This window comes from Vombatus ursinus, unplaced genomic scaffold, assembly GCF_900497805.2.
Source record: "Vombatus ursinus unplaced genomic scaffold, bare-nosed wombat genome assembly UNPS02000749.1, whole genome shotgun sequence".
NCBI lineage: Eukaryota > Metazoa > Chordata > Mammalia > Diprotodontia > Vombatidae > Vombatus > Vombatus ursinus.
Window position 1 is genome coordinate 27,122,446 of NW_020940527.1, and position 10,109 is coordinate 27,132,554.

The 10,109-nt window shown below is 39.1% G+C and overlaps 1 protein-coding gene across 1 annotated transcript in view; it reads right to left on the minus strand.

Annotated features, from left to right (window-relative positions):
• Window positions 1-8,114: 8,114 nt before the first annotated feature.
• DNTT (DNA nucleotidylexotransferase) overlaps window positions 8,115-10,109 on the minus strand; it is a 60,153-nt gene continuing 58,158 nt past the window's right edge. The window contains exons 10-11 of the mRNA XM_027861011.1: window positions 9,079-9,162; window positions 8,115-8,550 (exon numbers count right to left, since the gene is read on the minus strand). Coding sequence (XP_027716812.1) covers window positions 8,464-8,550; window positions 9,079-9,162 — 171 coding nt within the window. The 3' untranslated portion in view covers window positions 8,115-8,463. The remainder of the gene's footprint in view (window positions 8,551-9,078; window positions 9,163-10,109) is intronic.

The following is a 10,109-nucleotide window of genomic DNA, read 5'->3' on the forward strand; positions in this document are numbered from 1 at the left end:
CACCTCTCACATATGAGCCATGTGACCTTGGACAAGTCACTTAACCTCTCACTGCTCTAGGATACAAAGTCTATAAGTTGCACAGAAGGTGCTGACCTGCATGAGAGAGGAAGTGTCCTCTTCTGGAAGTTCCTATTATCAATGAAATCACAGGTTCAGCTCCTATCCATATCCAGTTCCTATTTGTTCCCCAAGGCAATTGTTGCCACAGACCATAATCTGTTTTCAGAGATGCAATTAAAATAAGCAAATAAACTTTCCCAAAGAACTGTGGGGTGAGGGTGGGAGTTAGAGGCTAACCATCGGTTCGTCTTAGTCAGTTCAGTGTTTGAAGAGACTTGAGCCAGAGGAGCTACTCAGCAGAAAAGGCAGAAAGAGTCCAAATTAGGAGAACATTATAGCCAATATCAGATTGTGCGCCATCTTGAGGAAGGAGGTAGAGAGGGAGGGGGAGAAAAATTTAAGACTCAAAAGCTTATGGAAGTGATTGTTGATAAAAGAAAATAAACTAATGATAAAAAAAATAAATTAGGAAAACATTGTCTTTGGAGAGAAAGAGGAAAGGTAGAACACTATAGGTGGGAGCAAGTGCCTGAAATAGGAGTGAGACAAGCAGAGCCCATGAGTGGGTTTACCTGCCTGCAGTGATGGAGACCAGTTGGCTAAGTGGTCCTAGAAATAAGGGCAGTGAAGGAGGCAGCTGGAGGAAAGGCAATGGATGGAGGAGTTATAAATTTCTTCCTACATAACTGGGACTTTCCAAGAAAGTGAATTCAGCAGTCTTAATGAGGCTTAATGCAGACAGTCCTTGCAATGGGATGTAGGATTCAGCAGGAGAGCAGAGAGAGGCAACGTCATTGTTAATGTATTTCTTTTTTTGTTTTTGTTTTTGGGTTAGGCAATGGGGTTAAGTGACTTGCTCAGGGTCACACAGCTAGTAAGTGTTATGTGTCTGAGGCCGGATTTGAACTCAGGTCCTCCTGAATCCAGGGCCGGTACTCTATCCACTGTGCCACTTAGCTGCCCCCAATGTATTTCTAATAATTGGGGTACAAGTGACCAGGAAAGCTCAAATCCTAGAAGTATCTCTTATTCAATGTAGTAATAAACATTTATAAGGTGATTTACAAATTTGGAAACCATATGCCATATAGTATCCCCACCTTAAAATATTAATATATTTTCTTTTTACATCACTAATATATCCCTCCCCTTCCCTTCCCAGAGAGCCATCCCTTACAACAAAGAATAAAAAAGAAAAAACAAAGTACAGCAAAACTAACCAACACATGACTGAGTATGACATCTGCCAAAAAGGGAAAAAGGTTGTTTTCTCCCATCTCTTTATCTTATCCTCAGTTTCTACAGGAGAAAACAGGCGCAAAAGGTTGGAGTGACTTGCCAACACTCACACAGTTTGGAAGACTGTAACTGTGGTTTTGACCTCCACATTTAATACTCTTTGCACTATGCTTGTACAACATGTTGGCCTTCGGTGCCAACCAGAATACTTTGGAAAGAGTCTGTTGGATGAATGAAAATGAAAACCATTTATGAAATACTTGCTGAATGTATGATGACGCTCATGACGACAAGCCCGAAGACATAAATGCAAAAGTGAGAGAGTCCCTATCCTCAAAGAGTTTATTCTATAATAGGGGGAAATAGGTTGGTTGCTTGTTGTGCTTTGTTCTTGAAGAGGACCAAAATGATGTCACCATGTTGGAGTTGAGGTATGGTGTGTTCAACTGTGGCTGATCAGACCAATAGGCGGAAATAACACGTATGGGGGGTGGTTACCAGGGAATGGCATTTTGGTCTGGGAATAAATAGCAAAGGGATGGTGAGCAGAGTCACAGGGAAGTCAACTGATAAGCTCTTTCCAGAAGCATATTGATTTGGTTACAGTTCCCAGACTAAGGCAGGGTGGGTAATAAAAAAGAAATAGCAAAATATAACAACAAATGGTTAGGAGGAGAAAAAAGGGAAGGAGTTTTAAGATATCTCTAATTAGATAAATATGGGAAAATAGTCCCCTAAGTCTGAAATTCAAAAGTAAGTCCCAGAGGATGTCTATAACTGCAAATCATGTCAGGCTGGAAAATTGTGGTTCAACCCAAAGGCAATGTTTCTTTATTACCAGGTTCTTTAAAAAGTCATTTTCCATTATCAGGGTAAGTAGAAAGGCTGCAAATGACCTGAAGGTCTCCATCCATAAGGTAGCCTGAGTTCCATGGTATGAGAAGTCAGGATCTTTGGGCTCATACCCCAGGTCCACTTATGATTCAGTGTATGACTTCGAATCAATTTATTAATTAATCTGTGCCTCTGTTTCCTTTTGGAGTAGCAATATTAACCTAGCTCACAGGGTGGTTATGAGAAATAGCTATTAACATGCTTGGTAAGCAAAAAGCATTGACTCATGTATACTAGAGCTTAGTAGCTATGTTATTGGTAACAACCAATACTTTAATAATAATCTTTTTTCTTACAATTATAAATAATTATGTCATAATTTATTTTATTGTGATAAAAATAAATATTTTTATCTTTCTTAATCTGAGAAGCAAGCAAGTTTTCCTTACATGGGGCATTGTAGTTTTTGTTACTTGTGGTTCTTATTTTATTATATCAATATGTTGATTACATATAAACAAATCTATACATATGTACACATAGATACACATATGGAGTTTAAATTTGTGTTATATACCGTGCCAATACTGTCTAAAATACTGCAACAGTCTTATTTCTTAAGTCTTATTTCTGGTCACTTTAATAAGCAAACATAACTAACACATCTTTACAGAGGAGTGAGACACCCTTTAACAGGTGGGTGTCTATACTTCTGTTACAGCCCACGATGCTGAAATTTAGGGCAGCTGATTATAATTCCATTTTACACACAGTTTTAAGTTTATTTCCAAATCAACTGGTGACATTTACCAATTCAATCTTCTCTGGTCTGATTGGATGCACTTGTATTGATTGTTTCTTTATAGAGGGAGCAATTGCATGGACTTCTTTTTGGGGTAAAATAAAGGGGGTAGCCATTCCTGAGTCATTACTCCTCCATTGGCCACTACCGAAGGAGAGTGTGGCTGGGATAAAGATGTCATTGAGTAGTGGAGTAAAGACTCAGAAAGCCCCAGTCCTAAGGGTTTTGGTCTTACATTTGAGGTCTCAGATTTGCAGGGAGCTGCTGTTTCTCAGCTCTGTACTCCGTTATCGTTCCCCCAACTTCTTTTGTCTCTCAACATCCTCATTGGCCATTGACTTTTGTGTGTGCATGTGGGGGCAGGGCATTAAGAAAGGAGGAGTGTGATTATTACTACTGAAGCAATACCTTGGACTAGTCAAAGAATTAAGCAAGGAAACATATTTCCTTAATCCAAGGATCAGTTCAACTTAAGATATTTTAATTAGTGGCATACCAAAGCCATGAAGATGAACTTCTGGAGGCTCTGCCAGTTAACATGATTTCTGAGCTAATGCTCTCCTAAGGGAAACTCTTATCTTTATTCATTCATTGGACAAATACTTGTTGAGTATCTACTATCTGCAAGACTCTTTGCTAGGCTCTGTAACTTCACTGTGGACATAACAAAGACTTACAGAGAACCAGACTTTCTGATAAATGTTTCTCTACTCATAAGAATGAGGAAGTCTCCTATTCAAACAATAAAAAATTAGGGAAAGTTTTCAGAGGCTTTCCTTTCTTTTAGAAGATGTAAAGGGTGGGTCTGATTCTTACCTTTGTACTTTCTCTGAGCTGTGGCACAAAACCTATTATAGTCTGTCTCTAAGATACTCCCACTGGGCAATTTTTTCCAGGGATCAATGATTAAGTTCATCCATGGAGGATCAATCAGTCAATAAATAAAAACTTATTAAGCATCTGCTACGAGTCAGCACTCTACAAAGCACTGGTCAGATAGATACATGGCTGTGAGGATGAATCTGTCAGACAAGTCCTCTCCTAGATATTTTGTGGGTCCTGACTCCCAAGCATTAATAGGGTCTGACTATGGACCGCCGAAGATACCTGGGAAAATCCACATACCTCATGAGCTCCTCACTGCCTGATCCATAGTTAGGGCAGTCATTGGGTCATGCATTCCAAGCAAGGAGAGACTACCTTAGACTACCATAGGTAAGCTTCTGCAAACTTCTCATAGTATGGTCTCTGCTCTCTCATCCCCGACACTGTGGTCCCAACAAAGAACAGACCAGCTAGATCATGGCACAGAGACCCTAAAAGGGATGCAGAACTGGCTTAACTACCTGTCCTTTCAGCACTAGTCTTCTGCCTCATACCTGTTGTTGGCAAGATGAGAGAAGAATCTCCATTCATCCTTCTTTTCATTTCACTGAATTACCTGGGCTCAACAGGCATACCTTATTTTACTGTACTTTGTTTTGTAGCACTTTGCAGAGATTGTGTTTTTTACAAATTGAAGGTTTGTGGCAACTCTCCTGGCACCATTTCTCCACCAGCATGTGCTCACATCATGTCTCTGTGTCACATTTTGGTAATTCTCACAATATTTCAATTTTTTTCTTTATTATTATATCTGTCAGGGTGATCACTGGTCAGTGATCTTTGACGTTACTGTTGTAATTATTTGGGGGCTCCATGAACAGTGCCCATATGACAGCAAACTTAATCAATAAACGTTGCATGTGTTCTGACTGCTCCACTTATTGGCCATTCCCAGTCTCTCTCCTTCTCCTCTGGCTTCCCTATCCCTAAGATACAACCATATTGAAATCAGGCCAATTAATAACCTGGCAATGGCTTCTAAGTGTTCAAGTGAAAGGAAGATCAGTCAATGCAGCAAACTTTATTTTTGTCTTGTTTTAAGAAATTGCCACAGCCTCTCCACCACCCTGACCAGTCAGCAGCCATCAGCATGGAGGCAAGACCTCCACCAATAAAAAGATTGAGACTCACTGAAGAATCATATGATGGTTAGCATTTTTTTTTAGCAACAAAGTATTTTTAAATTATTTTAAAAAAATAATACCTTTGCAAACTCCATAGAGTACAGTATAGTGTAAACATAATTTTTATATGCACTAGGAAACCAAAAAATTTGTGTGACTCGCTTTACTGTGATATTTGCTTTATTATACTGGTCTGGACCTAAATCCACAATATCTCCAAAGTATGCCTGTATTGGGCTGACTGCAGACAGTGCTGAGTCCATTCCTCCACCTTTGATTCTCAAACTAAGTGACTGTCCATTTTTGTTGCACTTCCATTTTTTTTTCATTAAAATTTTTTCAGCTCAGGTTGGCAAGTTTACATAATTTTGGGGGACATCTTGAGCTCCTTTGCTTTTCAGAATATATTGTTTCAGAATATATATTTCCTTTTGCAGTGTGTAGCAATCCCAAAATAGTCTTGAGTTATGAGAATTTGCTGTTTATTATATTTGAAAGTCTTTTTTTTTTCTGTCTCCTTGCAAAACTTGTTTTTTTTTTTGTCATTGGAATTGTTAAATTTAACTACCATATATAGGATTTTTTTTTTTTCTAGAAGCGATGTGGGGATCTTTTTGGTTGCTGCTTCATTTTCTGTTTTCAACAGTTGTGGGCAGTTTGCTTGTTTTATTTATTGCATTATGATGCTCGGGTTTTGAAATTCATCACATTCTTCCAGAATTCCTGTAACATTTAAGTTGTCTGCACATCCTATTTTCAAGATCAAAATTTTTGGCTTGTATAGCTCTTGTGTCATCTTTTCACGTTACTGGTTTTTTGCTTCTTTTCTGCCATACTTTCCTCCAGTTGAGTCTCTTTGTATTGTGAATCTATTATCCTTTCTTCTGATGTTTTTTGTTGTTGTTGAAGAAACTTGGTACCATGGATTCAATTTTCTTCTATTCTGTTACTGATTTTTTGCTGAGATTGTTGTTCCATTCCAATTTTTTACCAAGTATATTTCAATTCTATTTTGAAACATTTTGTAATTTATTGATGTTCCATGCTCTCTTGGAATTCCATAGTATTCTGTGTTACATCAGGCATCAGTTCACCTTCCTCTGTTTTATATACTTATTAAGATAACTTTATACTCTTTTTGAGGATGTGGTACTCATCCATTCTCCTAGTTTTTACAATATTGCCTGTTAATTTATTTGCTTGAGTGTGAGGTTTTTTATTAAATTTTATTTCTCTTAAAAATCTTTCTTCTTTTAGCATTTTTCCTTATTGTGCTGGTCGCACTGTGCACTCTCCTCCTATAAGGAGCAGGCTGCCAGGGTCATACTTCCTAGTCTTCGGTGCCCACCCGGATAAACACAGAGATGAGCCAATCAGGAGGTGCAAACACTCGAGCTTTATTCAGAGGCCATCACAGCAAGGCCAAGCAGGAAAGCCAGAGCAAGAGAGCAGGAGCAAGAGAGAGCGAGCTCCAACCCCTACCGCCCCTATATACCTCCCTAGCCCCTCCTCCTCAGCCCGCCTACTAGTCATTGATTGTAGGATCAGATACCGGAAGGGGATGTCTAGGGTTAGTGCTGCACCTAGGGAGAGGATGTGACAAAGGGAGCTCATTCTCTGCCATCCCACTCCCACGTGGCACAGCCCCCTGCCTCAGGAGCACATGCTCCGGCTACTTCCCCCTATCCTGTTCCTACCCCAGTTCACCACAACTCCACATGGCACAGCCCCCTGCCTTGGGAGAGTGAGCTACGGTTACTTCCCTGTGTCCTGTTCCTACCCCATCTTGCCACAACCCCCACGTGGCAGTAGCCAACATCAGACAATCCCTCACACCTTATATTCTCCTTTTATTTTCTTATTTCTTCTTCTTTGATGGTGGGTACATCCCTAGGATTGACTACAAAGCTTCCTCATCCTCCCACATTGAGGAATTATATATTATTATCCTCAGTCTCTTTCCTCAGTAACTGGGGTGAAAGACGCAACTATCTCTAGCCAGGTTTCAGTCCTTTTTGCTTCAAACCCAGTGCAACTGCTCACCCAACCCTCTACTCTTCTCCCATTTCCTTTCCTGGTTCTCATCTTTTCCTTTTCTGGCTGGGCTGAATCAGTATCTATAATTTTTTTTTTTTGCAGTTAGGAAAGGGTGGGAAGGATGTTCCAAAGGGAATCTCTATACCTTTGAGCCCCCTAATTTAATGGTTTTATCAGAGAGGAGGCAGCTGGGGGTGGAGAGCAGACAGGGTATAGAGTGTACCAGTAGTTTCTGCATCAAGAGGTGAATTTCTATGTGAATTCCAGGCACAAGCCAGTGGGTCAGTTTGCGTGTCTAGCAGAAGTATGGAGTGGTGGGTGAAGGGAGGCATTTTATTAAGGATCCTACTTTAAGGATTACCTGCCTCCTAAGTTGATTCATAAAGTTTTCACTGTGATGGGGGGGTGTATCTCTCCATCTTGGCCTGTGGATTTGGCTATAATTGTTCTACATTTGGTATATAATTCCTCCTTGATGTGCTTTTTGAGAATCAGAGAGGACTGGCTCTAAATCCCTGCACACATTCTAATATACCATGTTGCCTTTACAACCAATAGCAACAAAATTCAGTCTTATTTTAAACCATTGGTGGCAAAATTTTGTTTGAAGCAGGGGTTCTTCACCGGGGATCCTCAAACTTTTTTAATAATTTTTAATAATTGTATTTCAATGTAATTGGTCTACCAAGTTCTTCCTGGAATCAGGCAAGTCTGAGTTCATACAATTCAGTCCATATTGTAACCTTTAGCCCTAGAGTAGGAACTTGATTAGAAAACATTATGCATTTAAAACAGTTTCTTATGTGCTGTCTGTTTTCAGTGGAATGGCGTGGAACAGAGGATAGAGTGTTGGACTCTGAGTCAAGAAGATGTGAGCTTAAATCTTACCTCTGAGAGTCCCTAGGAATGTAACCAAGGGTAAATCATGAATTGCTCTGAACCTCAGTTTCCCCATCTGTCAAATGGGCATGAAAATTTTTGTACTGCCTACATTATAGAATAATTGTATGACTCAAATGAAATAATGTATGTAAAGTGCTTTGCAAATTTCAGAGTAATGTATAATTATCAGTTGTTACCATTGTAAAAGAAAAAGATTACATTACAATGTATTTTTCTACTATGTTTTTATTGTGTATCTTTGATTTCACCTGCTTTGGGGTTAAATAGGCTTTCATAAGCTGACCTGAGAATCAACACAGCATGCATTACATAGAGAATGTATTCTGAGAGCAAAATGACTGATTTGCATATGAACTTTTGAAACTCAGTATGTTCAAAGGTTTGGAACTGCTGGAATTTACAAAAAGAAAAAACAACCCCTTTCAGGAACAATTGATATTTCAGCTATATTTAGTGGCTTCTATGCTTTCCTCCAGCATCGACTACCACAGGACAAAGACAGCAAAATTATTGAACCACATTTTATGATGCAGAAAGAGAGATCAAGCCACAGAGAGATGTTCACATATTTTTGTTCTAGGCATTTCTTTCCCATGGTTCAATGTACTCCAGTCCCAGATGCTCAAAAATTTCTTCTTCACTTTTGGCTTCGAGAAAAATCCTCTAAAAAAAAAAAAAAGAAAGAAAAATCCTCTGAAAACCACAAAATAACAAGAAGTGAAATTCCAGTACATTAAAGTATGGTACATTCTCACTGGGCAACTCTACGTTGGCACAATGGCTAGAGAATTTGCAGAAAAGGCATCATTGTGTGAAAGAAGTGTGGATTATTGGATTTTTCTTTAAATCTAGAATTTATGCAAAAACATAATTCACACACTCCTGTTGGGTGAAATTATGAAAGTGAGAAGGACTGCTTCCCTTTTTTAGGTGTCATCTAATTCAATGTCAATCCACGGGGAGATGCCAAGGGTAGCTTTAGATTAATAACTAAGCTGTTTTGTAGAAACAGAATCTTTTCCCCATAAGTAATTGGTACTGTATGAGAAATCAGTAACTGACCAACAATATGTATATATAGATAAAGATCGATGTAAACACACACATATACATATATAAACATATAGTTAGAATATATAACATTGGAAATTATGAAGAACATTATTCACTTCAACGAAAAAAAAACTCTACCTTAGTCTTATCATACAGAGCATGGTTATCCAGCATCATCTTCTTTTCATGGGTAGCATACCTCCGCAAGTCTCTTTCAAATTGCTGTGAATTACATATTAGATGTAAGTTCATATCATATTCCGAATGTCTTCATTACTTAATTATTCATGTTTTGGGATACCCGACAAAGAATAGAAATGGTTTCTATGATAAATTTGATAAAGAGAACAAAATGTCAGTTTCAGCCATACATTTACAGAATATTTTTCCAGCTGGGCAGGTGTTGTGGCCAAGAAGAATATTTCTAATACCCCTTTTCACGGGGTCTGTGTTTTAATATTTCATTGTGTCTGTTATCTCCCTGTTGTGATGATTCCCTCCGGTGGTTCAGATTGCAACCTATCCTGTGCAATTCATAGTCTCTTAAATATGTGAAGGCTGTCATCTTCTTTTCTCTCAGATAAACATCATTGACTCAACTTGTCAGTTAAGCTTATCTGCTCTCTAACTCCATCCTGATTGCTCTTCTCTGTAGAGACCTGTACCGACTCTCTGGTTTGTCAATGTCCTTCCTAAAAAGTAGCACCCAGAGGTGAACACGGTGAGTCTAGGTGTGGGCTGCCTGGGTCTGAATGCAATTGAACAATCACTTCCTTCATTCTGCAAACTATGCCCCTCTGAATGTAGACCTTGATGACATCAACTTTTTTTTCCCTGCTGCATCTCACTAGTGACTCACATTGAGCTTATATATTGTTTTTCAGTTGTTTTCAGTCATGTCTGACTCTTTGTGACTCCATTTGGGGTTTTCTTGGCAAAGATACTGGAGTGGTTTGCCATTTCCTTCTCCAGTTCATTTTACAGAGGAGGAAACTGAGGCAAACAGGATTAAGTGACTTGCCCAGGGTCACACACTTAGTAAGTGTCTCAGGGCAGATTTGAACTCAAGAAGATGAGTCTTCCTGACTTCAGGTCTGGCACTCTATCCACTGCACCACCCAGCTGCCCTGAGCTTATATGCTGTCCACTAAAATTTGTAAGCCTTTCCC